Source organism: Eleutherodactylus coqui, chromosome 11, assembly GCF_035609145.1.
Source record: "Eleutherodactylus coqui strain aEleCoq1 chromosome 11, aEleCoq1.hap1, whole genome shotgun sequence".
NCBI lineage: Eukaryota > Metazoa > Chordata > Amphibia > Anura > Eleutherodactylidae > Eleutherodactylus > Eleutherodactylus coqui.
Genome location: NC_089847.1, coordinates 102,507,926 through 102,520,384, shown reverse-complemented (window position 1 = coordinate 102,520,384; position 12,459 = coordinate 102,507,926). Strand labels below are relative to the sequence as shown.

General features: G+C 43.6%; 1 protein-coding gene across 1 annotated transcript in view; it reads left to right on the top strand.

Annotated features, from left to right (window-relative positions):
* The window catches only part of LOC136582893 (ras-related and estrogen-regulated growth inhibitor-like), a 37,657-nt gene extending 26,939 nt beyond the window's left edge, over positions 1-10,718 (top strand). Inside the window, exons 3-4 of the mRNA XM_066584185.1 lie at positions 4,363-4,436; positions 8,704-10,718. Coding sequence (XP_066440282.1) covers positions 4,363-4,436; positions 8,704-9,186 — 557 coding nt within the window. The 3' untranslated portion in view covers positions 9,187-10,718. The remainder of the gene's footprint in view (positions 1-4,362; positions 4,437-8,703) is intronic.
* The last annotated feature ends 1,741 nt before the right edge of the window (positions 10,719-12,459 follow it).

Below are 12,459 nucleotides of genomic sequence, written 5' to 3'. Positions count from 1 at the left end.
TTTCTATATTTTTAAAATTGGTATGTTTATGCTAACTTTTTGGACATTCTGATATATAATTAGTATAGCCTCGCATTACAGACAGGATATGGTAACGGTTTAGATTGGTGTCGTGGTGGGTTACTTTCTTTTTTTATATATGTTTTTAATTTTGTAATTTTTTTTCTTTTTTTTGTAACTATTTTTGTAACCTCTGTTTCCTCCATCACATCATATAAGACTTCTGGGGAACATTCACACTGTCATTGCACAGTTTTCCACTATAACTAGAGCATCCATAAAAGCAGAATTCATAGGAGCTAGAGATGAGCGAACGTGCACGTTTAGAGCAATTACTCGATCGAGCATCGCTTTTTTCGAGTAACTGCCTACTCGGGCGAAAGGATTCGGAGTGCGCCGGGGGTGACCGGAGGGTTGCGGTGGGGAGTGGGGGGGGGGGGGGAGAGAAAGAGAGAGAGCTCCCCCATGCCCCCCCTGCTACCCCCTGCTCCACCCTGCCGCCCCCCGCCCTCTGGTGCCCCCCGAATCTTTTCGCCCGAGTAGGCAGTTACTCGAAAAATGCGATGCTCGATCGAGTAATTGTCCTAGATGAGCACGTTCGCTCATCTCTAATAGGAGCCCCAGTTACAGAGAAAACAGCCTCTTATAGTGGCAATAGTCGCTGACAGATCTGGGCTGGGCTGGGCTCTGCCCCGCCAGGGATCACTGGCGATCACATGATCACGGGGTCCCATTGAGGAAACGGCACTGTAGCTTCCACTATTCACTACAAAAGCTTTAAACCCGTGCCATATATTTACAATAGGGCAGTATTAAAGCCCAGGACTAAGCACTTAATATTTACATCCTCAATAGGCTAAAAAGAAATTAGACTGGAAAATCGTACACTTTTTTCGTATGCGAGAACATTAATTTTGCTGTTAAAAATGAAATGTTTTAAGAAAAATCAAACTTGAAGCGCCAGATATAATCTAAATATAAAAGGATCGATAATCTATATGGCCGTCTTATAGAACATGAATCAGACCATTATATATGGAGTATTCTGCATTCCACTATGTATCTGTCCGCTATGTTGCTGTATCACACGGAGAGCCTTTGTCCCCAGATTACTAGTCTTTTAATTTCATTTGCAACCGGGTCTCCATAATAAAAACCCAAGAGCTCTCATGTGATTGAAGCTTTTTCAAGCCTTACAATCCCCTCCGCCGCTCATTGCCTGGGCCTTATATGGTCACACAGCCCGCCGAGTCGCTCCACTTAATCTGTTTATTTGGGTGCGTAATGAATTCTGAGAAAACAATCACTTTACATTCTAGAGGATCTCCGTCCGGAGGAGCTTCCCATCACATATTGATACAAAGTACATCAACCGCAATCCCCGGATTTAGTGAATGAAGACTATTTGTTGTAGAAGGGTTAGTTTTCAATATACTTTCTGTATCAATTCCTCATAGTTTTTTTTTTAAAGATCTCTGCTTGCTGTTATATAATAGGAACTTCCATTGTTTACTATTCACATGGCTTCACATGTGTTTTTGTGCACTACTCAGCGCAATGTATTTGCGCTATGACGAGTCTTTCTTGTGCACATATTGGGGTATTTTACTGTACTTTTTGCTCTCGCAAGGTAGGGTTTTTTGAACACAAACAAGCCCCGATTTAAAAGGCTATTTAGGCCAATAAGTTCCAGATGTGTTCTTTTTCTTGTGGAATTAGTGTTCACGTATCACCTTGCGCAGGCATTTGTACCCCCCCCCCTATAGACTTCTACGGGGACCTTTGGTGCACAAATGCGCAGAAAAGTGGAGCAAGATGTGTTGTTTTTACCGCGCACGGACCCCAGCGGATCAACTATTCATGACCTATACTGAGGGTAGCTCATTCATAGTATTTCCCTGAAAAAAAACCATTAAATGATGCATCTACACCTGCTTGTGATCCCAAACTGCGCATCATTAAATCAAAACCTGAGCAGCATTACAAAGGGTATGCACACTTTTGCAATCCTAATTGTTTCTTGCCTAAATAAATCTGAAATTTAATAAAAGTCTTGGTTAAAAATATTGAATCGATTTGTGTATACAGCCCCCATGCAGACCTATGTGTCTATATGGGTACAGAAAACCCTTTTGTCCAGCAGTCATGTGTCACTCCACTTCTTCTGTCCTCTTATTACTAAGTCCGAATTCGTGCAGCCATATGTGTGTTATGCCCAAGTCACTTGGGTGCAACACGCATGGCACGGCACACGGACACCTGTCTGTATGCTGTACCATCTCCAAGAACCCTGCGCACCGTCTTATTGTCCTCCCTGTAAACGGATAGGAACAGGACATGCAGTGGCCTAACATTCGCTGAATAGTCATATAGGCTCTTATGGGGCTGAAAATAGAGAAGAATCATCCATGCGAATGTATGCAGGTCTGCAGCTTCATAAAGATTGTAGAGGACTAGAAAAACATGGCTGCCTTCTCCCAGAAACATTGCCACACCTGTCTGCAGGTTCTGAACTTGTCTCCATTCACAATGAAGCTGGGCTGCAATAGCAGGTAGAAACCACGAACAGGTGCGGCTCTGTGCCTGGGAGAAAGCGGCCATGTCTAATCCCGTACAACCCATGTAAGAGGTTGGAAGTGTTGCAGATACAAGATGATATTTGGGACCTTTCATGCGGGACGGAATAGGCAGCACGAGGCATTGCAAGCCGCGGTAATTTCTGCACCAAAATCTACAGGCTACCTGCGGAATTGAAAATGGCGTAAAACCTGCCTGTAATTCTGTATTAAAATCTGCGCATTTTACCACTGCGGATTTCGCTGCGTAATTCTGTCCGGTGTGAAGGGTCCCTTTTAGTAATTAATAACATTTGGCTTACTCCATTATTATTGTATGACCGGGGGATAAGTAATAGAATTTACATGCAGCGGCATCCACAAGTAAAAGCAGATGGTGAGTAGTCTCTCCGATGAGTCACTGTACGTCCCGAGAAGAAGCGATCATTTGTTTGATTTATTTCCAGACCTTCAGGATGGTTTATAAATGTTTTTAAATAGACGCTTTGATGCAATAATGTGTTTTAGGGCGGGTTCACATCTGCGTTGGACCTCCGGTTGGAGGTCCCATTGCAGATCCGGTACAAAATGCCAGAAGAAAAAGCGCTGCACCCACTGATTTTTCTTGTGGCTAACAGCTGGGCAACTGAGCGGAAACCAAATGGCTCCTATTATAGTCAATGGGGTCCTTCTGTACTGTTTGGTTCCGTCATAAGACAGAGCTATTCCACCACAGCAGTTCTCCTTTCCTGCCCCAACGCAGATATGAGTTTTCTCATGTGTACTCTTCTCCGATGTAACGTCTACATAAGAATTAGGCATACCTGATTGATAAGGCTACGAAACCCCCTGAGTATCACCCAAATGAAGTGATGGCTTCAACAATAGGGACTCTCTACTGGACAGATCATCCTCTGGAGATTTGATTGTATGGCCGGTTACACACTGGCATATTTGCATTGTGGAATCCGGAGTGGGCGCCCACCTCCAGATTCGGCAGCAAATACCACCCATAGCATGCTATGGAAAAACGCTTTTTCCTGCACACAAGCAGAAACTAACTGTCATTTTCCGCTCGCGGAGGGAAAGTTGTGGCATGCTTTATTTATAAGCGGATTCCGCACGCATGGCTTCTATTGGTCCAAGTCAATGGAAGCCGTCCGACCCACAGCCACATTGCCTAGCAGAATCCGCGACTTTTCTGGAATGTATAAGGGAAACGCAGGTGTTTAAAAAAATTGGAACTGCGCATGTACGACAGATCACGGTGCGCACCATCCGCAGTACAGGAAAGAAGAAGAAATGAGAGTTAGGCACAGATGCCAACTGGGCACAGGGTCAGATTCTGCTGTGGGCTCCCGCATGGGGAATCCGACCCGGTTGTATGCAGCCTGCCTATCTTATACAGTACGTTATTGAGAGCAGTGCTGCTCCATCATTTCTGCCGTGGCATCTGGCAAGTGACATCACCCGGCCAAAAGGCCTGGAGATGTTCCGAAAACCTGTTACGTGGACTTGTAATAGAGAAGCCCTGAGGCGGGTTTACCGGATGCCACTCATGACGTCCCTGCCGGCTGCAGCGGTCACGTGGGTGAACATCCGGTTGTTGCTGTGTATAGCGTGTTGCTGTGTATGGTTGTTGCTGTGTATGGCGGTAGGTCTGCAGACAGGGCGTTCTGGAGGGCCCAGGGCTGCAGATCACTGGCCTGCAGGGTACATTTTCGGTTAGTTATGCCAAATTTCTGACATTAGCAAATCAATGTGACTGGTTGTGTTTTTACATCCGGGATATTTCCTGTCTTCACAGAAATGATTTACAGACACACGGCGGCCATAGATGGAGAATTTGTCCATTTTGAAATCCTGGACACGGCTGGTCAGGTATGATCAGACATATTTCTAGCCATGTTTTATGGAAAGGATGTGGAAACTTTCACAATTCTTTGTATCAAATTAAAAGGTGAAACAAGTTTGCTAACCGTCTTCATTAAAAACTATGCAGATATTCTGTGTATGCAGCACCCATGCAAATCTATACGTCTCTACGCTTACAGCCTACAAACAATGGGGCAGATTTACTAAAGGAGATACCGAAGTTTCCTGTTGAAAATTGTGCCAGAAAAATTCCTTAACCCCTTAGAGTCCTTTCACACGGGACGGAATTACACCGCAGGACGCAGCCAAATCCACAGCTGCAGCATCCCACACCAAAATCCGCAGGTCTAAGCGCTCGTTCACACAGTAATATGCTTTTTTGCACCCTCAGCGCAATGTATTTGCATTGTGAACAAGTCTTTTTGTGAAAATGTCGGTGATTTTACTGTACTTTTTGCACTTCTTGCACGTGGTACACATCTGCGCCCCAATTTAAGTGGCTATTTAGCCTAATGAGTTCCAGATGTGCCTTTTCCCCACAGAATTGCGTAGCGCATTGCCCACCACCTTGCATATGTCGTAAACAACCCGCGTCACCGCTGCAGCCGATATAAATGGAGACCGGGGGGTGGACTTGAAATATAAGCCATACCCCAAAAATAAGCCCTATATGCATTAAAAAAAACAATACATCACCTAGCAGACGCTTTCCACTCCTCCACAGCTCCGGCACTTCTTTGTAGTCTTCAGTCAGCGCCTCCTGGTCCGGAGCTTCAAAAGCCCTGCCTCCAGGGAGCCCTGGCTCTGATTGGTTCTCAAGCGCTGCAGCTCAGCCAATCACTGCAGCGCTCGATGAACCAATGACAGCCATTCAATACTATTTTTTGCGTTCCTTATGCGCATAAATATGCTGTGTGTTGAAACAGGCAAAAAGACTGCGATTGGCAGAGAAATGCTAGCCAGCAGCATATTTTGGCTCGTGAGGGCGGCTTCGCATGGGCGTATGCGTTTTTGTGCGATCCTCCACTGCGCTTTTGCAAAACGAACTAGCCTTTTTTACATATTGGATATTGGAGTATTTACTGCATCTTTGGCGCTTGAAGGGCGTGGATTTTTGCGGATGGGACACAACAATGCCCCAATTTAAACAAGTAATTAGCCCTATGAGTTCCAGATGTGTTCATTTTCTTGCAGAATTGTGCAGCATATTGCACATAAACCCGTGTAAATGCCCCCTTAATCTGCAATATGTCAGTATTGCTTCCTTAGGGCTTCTTCACTTGGCCGCATGTACAATTACGCTTGCCACTACGGAGCGCAGTTGCACGTGATTGGGGTTTTTTCTCTTATTTGGAGTATTCAAACTCTACATTATGGAGCGCAAGTTTGAATAAAACAGCTGGAACATAGATCCTGCAGTATCTTTCTCGCACGTTTTAACTACATGTAGGAAAGATACGGCAAGTCCTCTCTTTTGTCGCCCGTACTATTAGCGCACAAGAATTGAAATCAATGGTTTTGTTTTGGCCCGTTATGCGGCCGTGATTATAATGGGACGAAATCACACCATGTGAAGAAGCCTTTATACCCATAGAATTGAATTTACTCTTTGTCGCCATCTAGTGGTAGGAAAGTAATATGCCTTTCAGACGGAATGATTGGTTTTTAAATCTCCGTATGAATTCAGCATTCTGCTAGCAGGGCTCTCTACTGGTGGCACTTTGCTGGCAGAGCTTCTGTATGTACTATGTGGCAGGTTTATACTTACTGATCGCTCTTGTATCTACCTGGTAATAATCATATATATATATATATATATATAAACAACCAACAAAAGCTACAATAGCCAAGTCAACCTCAGAACAAGGTCGTATATGGCCTTTATTGAAACACATTACTAAGGCCGGATTCACATGAGGAGATGCATAATAATGCACGCATGAGCGTAGCATTTTTTGCGTGATGAACAATGCTTTTTTGCGCGAGGGCATGTGCATTCATACATGGCAAAAAGCTGCGCATCGATTGAAACAGCTAATTAGTCTAATGAATTCCAAATGTGTTCTTTTCCCTGAGCAATTACACAGTTTTTGAGGCATTTCCTAGCGTATTCTGCGTGCACTTGCGCCTCTCCATTGACTTCTATGGGGACTTTTGCTGCGCAAATGTGTAGGAGACTAGAGCATACTGCATTTTTTTCTGCGCATCCAAAAAAAAGGAAAAATGCGCGCATGCGAATTAACCCATTGATATCATTGTTTTCTTTCTCATGAGCATGTTTTGGCATGTAAAAAAAAGGACCTGCTCTGTTTCCCTGTATATTTGCGCACCGAGGGCCACAAAGAAGTGTATGAGAGGTGTGCAAATGCGCTCTCAATATGCGCAATTCTGCAGACAAAAGAACACATCTGGAACTCATTAGGCTAAATAGCCTTTAAAATCACGGCGGGGGTGTGCTACTCACCCATGTGAACTGGCCCTTCTCTCAGATCAACAGTCCAAGTTTGAAAAATATCTGCATGTCCAATATTTGTGCGATTCTTGTTCAGAAATTGCCATCATTTTCTATGGGAGTGTAAAAAAAAACGGATCACAATCGCAAACCATTTGATTTGCATGCGACTGTGATGTGTTTTTACCGCATGTTACTATGGGGACTACATGAAAAAAAATACTGGAGGTGCAGAACAATGAAAAATGGATGTAAAATGGACGCAAATCGCAAAAAATGCATTGCAAACGCATGAAAGTTGCACAGAACACAATTTGTTTCTTACTGACCAAAACCACACTTATCCATGGGAGCACAGCCTTAGGCCGGTGTCACAGGAGCATAAGCCCATTTACCTGCGCATTTGCATTGCGTATTTGATATTTGCGCAATGGGTGTTGGACAGGTGATAAATGCTATTGTGGGCGAACACCTTATATGTGGCATATTTACATGAGCCCAACCTCGTAAAGAGAACCTGTCATCAGTTCTAGAGCTATTAAACCTCCTACAGCAATAAAATGCCCATTTAGAAAGTTTTTTGTTAGACTTCCTGGGCAAAGAGTAAAAATGTATTTATATTCCCCTCCCCGCATGTAAATTAGTGCCAAGTGGTCATGTTGGCTAGTCAGACCATCTGGCTTTAGGGGAGGTACACACCATTCTGGACTGTATACGTCCCCTAAATTCTCCCCTCTTTGCTGCTGTGACATGAGACTTCCTTCACATCATCAACACGGCAATCAAACTCTTGCATGTGTACAGGAGCTCTAGGACCAACCCTTCTTTTGGGCAGATTCAATAGACTCAGCTGTGCAGGCGTTGCTCCCAGAGCTGCCGGCACAAGAGTTTGATCACTGTGTTGATGACATGAAAGATGTCTTCATGTCACAACAGCAGAGAGGGGGGTGTTGGGGGAGATACGAAGGATGCCAAGATAGTCTGCTTAGCCACTAGAGATAGTTGTTGTGTCCTCCGGAAATGCAACCTCAAAAACACAAACAAAAAGGCATAACTGTGCAAAAGGAAACAAAAACTAAAGGGGAATGCTCTCCCTATCGTCCCCTAAGCCGGGAGGGGGCCCTGCCTACTCGGCGGATCGACCACTCTGACAAGTGCGAGTCTGCACACGTGCCTGGGCCACTGACAAGTCCCTATAGGGGAGCCCTGGCACAACAGAAAGACAAAACCGAAAACCAAACAAAGCATAACAGAACTTAGCTAGGAGCTTCAGCCAAGGTGTGTTCCTCCGTCGCTGTCCAAAGGTAACTGAAGGATTAACCAGCACAGGAGATACTGCTGGCACTGTTTAAGTAGAAGCCGAGCTACTCCGCACCAGGTGCTGACTGACTTTACGCCTGCAACTATCACGCCCCTCAGCTCCAGGAGAAGCAAGGGCACACCCAAAACCTGGTCTGGCCTGCAAGCCCGATGCAGGCCTCAGAACGGCTGCAACAATAGTCCAGCACACCTGAGATAGTCCAGCCCACCTATAGGACCACTCGGCAGTAATTTACATGCAGCCGGGAAATGTAAATATCTTCATTTTAAAGCTACGCTTTCCCCAGGAAGTCTAAAAAAATTACTTTATAGATGTCCATGACATCATAGGGGTTCAATAGCTCTAGAACCAACAAGAGGTTCCCATTAAGGTCCATTGCATGGGACAATCCCGCCAAGAATTGGATGGCTGGGAGGACGAGGTAATAGATGTTGTACAAGAAATTAGATCATTTCTGTTGTCTCAATGGTTAACAAATCTGTATTTTTCAATTATTAAAGGAGGAGGACTCCCTTCAGATCGAAGAGAAAATTAAATGGGGCGATAGTTTTGCAGTGGTCTATTCCGTGACAGATCGCTGCAGCTTTGACGAAGTCATGAGACTATGTTTCTTGATTAATCACATTCACTCAGCCAATAAGAAAGGAGGAACAGAACAGCCCCCCATAGTCATTGTCGGCAATAAGAAAGACCTCCAGTATGATCGCATGGTGTCCACTGATGATGGGGAGAAGCTCTCAAAAGCCTTGAAGTATCCGTGCTATGAAATTTCCACCAGGGACAGTTATGAAGAAACAGCTATGGTCTTCAACACACTTTACTATGAACTCCTGAGACAAGGAAGCCTTTCTCCTGGGACGTTCAAGAAAAGAAATGTATCGAAATTGATGGAAAAGATTCCAAAGATTTATGCCAATTCTACTCTAAATGCGAATGGGCGAAGCTTAAGTTTCAATTCATTTCGGGATTATATTCCAGAGTGAATAGTGTTCGTTGGTGAAGCCGCGAAGGAGAATTCTGATTTACCAGAAGGATGTTGAGCACAACTCTTGAGTATGCTAGGACTAGGAGATGTACAGATGTCTTCACTAGTAAGGTGTAGTCTATAGGTTGATAGATACGTTTGCCACACACACTAAAATACCACTTTAGGACATTAGTTTGGCAAGTAGTCCCAGATATTTAGGAATATGACACCAGTGGGACTTCATGCAGTCTCTTCCACGACAACTGTAATTACGTCTATCTATTTAAGGTGATGGCATTGCCTTGAAGGAATGAGGTTTCTCTTACAGCATTCCTTTACATTCTTTATTTAGGTTACAGATCAGTTGTGTACCCTTCGATAAGGACGTTCTATAAGAGGAAGTACCACAAGAGATATACCAGAGCTTCTATAGGTTGTTTTAATGAGCCGAGATATCAGGGGTTAAGGTTTAAGATCGACTTTGAGAAGATCTTCTCGAGCTAGGTCCTCACGAGGATTTTTAGTGGGGTCCTTTCAAAAATGTTGGCATCCTTTTTGGAAGCAGCAAAATGCTTCCATTTTTAGATTGCCAAGGAATTTACAAACAATTTGTAAATTTGTTAAGTGTCTATTCTTGGTGGCTTGGGTGGTGAATCAGTTCATGGAGGTGATTTTGGGTATACCTGTGTACCTAAGATTTAATTCTATTGATTTTAAATAGATCAAAAATTCTTTATAAGGGTAATAGTTCTATTTTTCTAATATAGAGCTCCAGATGCGCTGGGTAGCACTATTGCCTTGCAGTACTGGAGTCCTGGGTTCAGATCTGGCCAAGAATGTTTGTATGTCTGAATGGAGTTTGTATGTATAGTCCTTCCTTGCTTGGGTTTGTCCTCAGACTCCAAAAATATACTGGAAGGTTAATTGGGTTTTTTGAGAAATTGACCTCAGTGGGTGTTAGGGACATGAGTGGGTGTTAGGGACATTGCTCCCCACAACTATGAATTCTCTTCTTCACAGCTCCTTACATACCAATAACTGGAATTTTCAAGCTGCACTTTGAGTCTTTTGAGTGAAAAAGAGCAATACAAACATTTTTCTCCATCATTTCACATTACATCACTCAGTACTTCCCAACCTTTCTAGTCTTGGGGCACACCTCTCAAGAATTTTTTTGTTTTACAAAAAACAGCTAGAATATCCCTGTGTTGCAATATAATTGCATCCAGAGCTTTACTATCCTTCCCCTTTGCAACGTCTACAACCCTCAAACCTCTTCCCCTTCCCCAGGCTGCAATATATGTGTTTGCACAAATTTCTTTTCTTACATAGAGAAAAGTATAAGCATACTGTACCTTTACACTTACTCTTGTATAGTCTGGGGACATCGATGCAGCTTCTTGAGTGGGAGTGCTTATCTTTGGCATGGCAGCAGGTGAGGCGGCCCGAGTATGGGTGGAGCTTGCCTATGGCGCTTTCTCTCTTCCCACTTCCTGTAGTGCTTATGGCTGTTAATGGCCAGCTGCTAAATAGTCCCTAATGGGTCTAATTCTGATTCCCATAAGTGTTGTGGCACCATTGTGCCCGGGGGGAAGGGGGGGGGGGCTACGGCACCTTGGTTGGGAATCATTGACCTAATTATACAGTTACTTGATAGAAGTTTATTTCTTAGCAGTCACCAATAGGTGGAACTTAATCCTTAGGGAATTATAGATGGTCCATTAAACTCAATCTTGGTTTGTGGCAGCAGAGACAATTTTTTTATTTTTTAACTCTGCTTTTGATGAATAGCGCAGATATTAGGAACCTCTGACATGACGACAGTATTGACAAAAATACATCAGACCTGATAGCCACCGATCTAGCTTTATGTTGTACAGGTAAAAACTAGAGACTCCATTGGTTGTTCTGGAATAGGAAACATTATTTAAAGCACCATTAATTCCAGGTTCTTGTACATAAGAAAATGTTTTCAGCATATAACAAAGAAAAAGCAAGAAAAATGAATAGGACTAAATGAGTAATCAGCTAGCACAGAGGGAGAAAAGACCCTGCCCATGAGGTCTTACAATCTACAAGGGAAGGAGACAGTAGGTGAGGGTAGATGCTTCTCATAAGGCAGTGCAGTGGTAGGAGGATTAATGTAGGTCATTGGCTATTCTCTGAAGAAGAAGGTTTTTTAGGGTGTTTTTGAATGTTTTGAAGGTGGGAGAGTGCCGGATCCTTTTTTAAGGATCTTTTGGTATTTTTCCTTTAAAGGAATTCTGTCAACTTCTATGAGCCCCATAAAATAAAGTTATGGGCTCATATGAGCTGGAGCGCTGAGTCTAGGGATCAGAAGGGGCATATTTGCTCCTTAGAGAAAGCACTTAGTAGGTGTAAGAAAACTTATAAAGCCATGCATGCTCCTCTGGGAAATTTATGCAAATGGAAGGATGGAACAACGAAGGTTGGAGAGTGTCGGATCTTCTGGGGTAGCACGTTCTAGACTATGCACGAGACAAATCTTGGAGATGATTGTAAGAGGAGAGCAGAAAAGGAAGTGTTTTGACATATTAAGAAAATCCACATTTGTAATGAAGACTAACCTAGATATTTTGGTAGTTTTAGTAGACAGGGATGCTGTCAATGTCTTTGAGCCATATAAGCTAAAGTTATGGGCTCATTGGAGCTGGAGCGCTGAGTCTGGGGATCAGTAAGGGTATATTTGCTCCATATGGTAACCATTTAGTAGGTTTGAGGAGACTTATGAGGCCATGCATGCTCCTCTGGGAATTTTATGTAAATTGTAAGATGGAGCAATGCCTCTACAGTGCCACCTATTGGAAGGCAACTATTCCTGCAAGGCAATGTCTCACCTTTTAACAAGCCTTGTAATGGTGACAGGGAATCTTTTTCTTCTGGAGAAGACTCTGGTTTTGGCTTACTCCCAGTCATTGTTACAAAGCTTTTCTAACATTGACTTGTAGGGATGCTGCCTTCTAAGGCTGGTTTCACACTGGGTAGATTTGCTGTGACATTTACAGTAGGTTTTGGGCAGACTTTCCATTGCAAATCCACCCTATGTGAAACCGAGCCAAGGGACCCTTCACATGGGTGTATTTGCATGAGTATTTTGCGTGCACAATATACACAAAATAGAACCAAAAAAGTACAGTAGTGCGTGCAAATACACAACTTTCATTCCACAAAACCCCATGCAAATATGCTTAAACTTGTGTAAAGGAGCCCTTAAAGTTAGCACTATAGAGGCATTGGGTCCGTGGATGTCCTACTCCATCTTCCTCCT